This window comes from Fulmarus glacialis, unplaced genomic scaffold (assembly GCF_000690835.1).
Source record: "Fulmarus glacialis isolate BGI_N327 unplaced genomic scaffold, ASM69083v1 scaffold27753, whole genome shotgun sequence".
Lineage (NCBI taxonomy): Eukaryota > Metazoa > Chordata > Aves > Procellariiformes > Procellariidae > Fulmarus > Fulmarus glacialis.
In genome coordinates this window covers 12,870-13,366 of record NW_009201394.1, presented here as the reverse complement: position 1 = coordinate 13,366, position 497 = coordinate 12,870, and the positions used below count along the sequence as shown (strand labels likewise).

Sequence of the window (497 nt, the reverse complement as noted above, 5' to 3'; positions counted from 1 at the left end):
TGCCGGTGCCCACTGCGACATGGCTCCTGCCGCTGCAGGGACCATTCTGCCTCCGTGACGTATTTCTGCACGGCGGAGGCTGGGAGAGAGGAATGGATCCCCTACCAACGGGTGCCCCAAGGGCAGAAGGAGTTTTATTTCCGAAACAAACAGGTACCAGGGTGGGGGGTTAAGGGTGGGCAATCCGGGAGGCGTGAAATCCCTCCTGCAAGCCCAGCTGGCCCCCCATCCCCGGGGTCTTCATCTCCCGCCTTTCCCAAACCCGTACCCCCGTGACGCCGGGGCTGAGCTTTCTCCTTGCAAGCTGAGAAAAATCTGTTCAACCTGTTTATCTCCGTTTCATGGGGTTTCTCTGTCCGGCTCCAGCTGACCCTGGCAGGAGCCGGGCTGGGCTTTGCCACGTCCCCGGATGCTTAATGTCACCTGCACCCCGGGGAGAAACGGGCTTTCTGCCCAGCCCAGCGCCTGGGGCTGGCGAGGCGCCGGACCGGCTGGCG

At 63.0% G+C, this 497-nt stretch overlaps 1 protein-coding gene across 1 annotated transcript in view; it reads left to right on the top strand.

The window, feature by feature from the left end:
• Window positions 1–78: 78 nt before the first annotated feature.
• PAFAH2 (platelet-activating factor acetylhydrolase 2, 40kDa) overlaps window positions 79–497 on the top strand; it is a gene marked incomplete at its 5' end in the record, with an annotated part of 2,322 nt that continues 1,903 nt past the window's right edge. Inside the window, one exon of the mRNA XM_009573935.1 lies at window positions 79–153. Within this exon, the coding sequence (XP_009572230.1) occupies window positions 79–153 (75 nt within the window). The remainder of the gene's footprint in view (window positions 154–497) is intronic.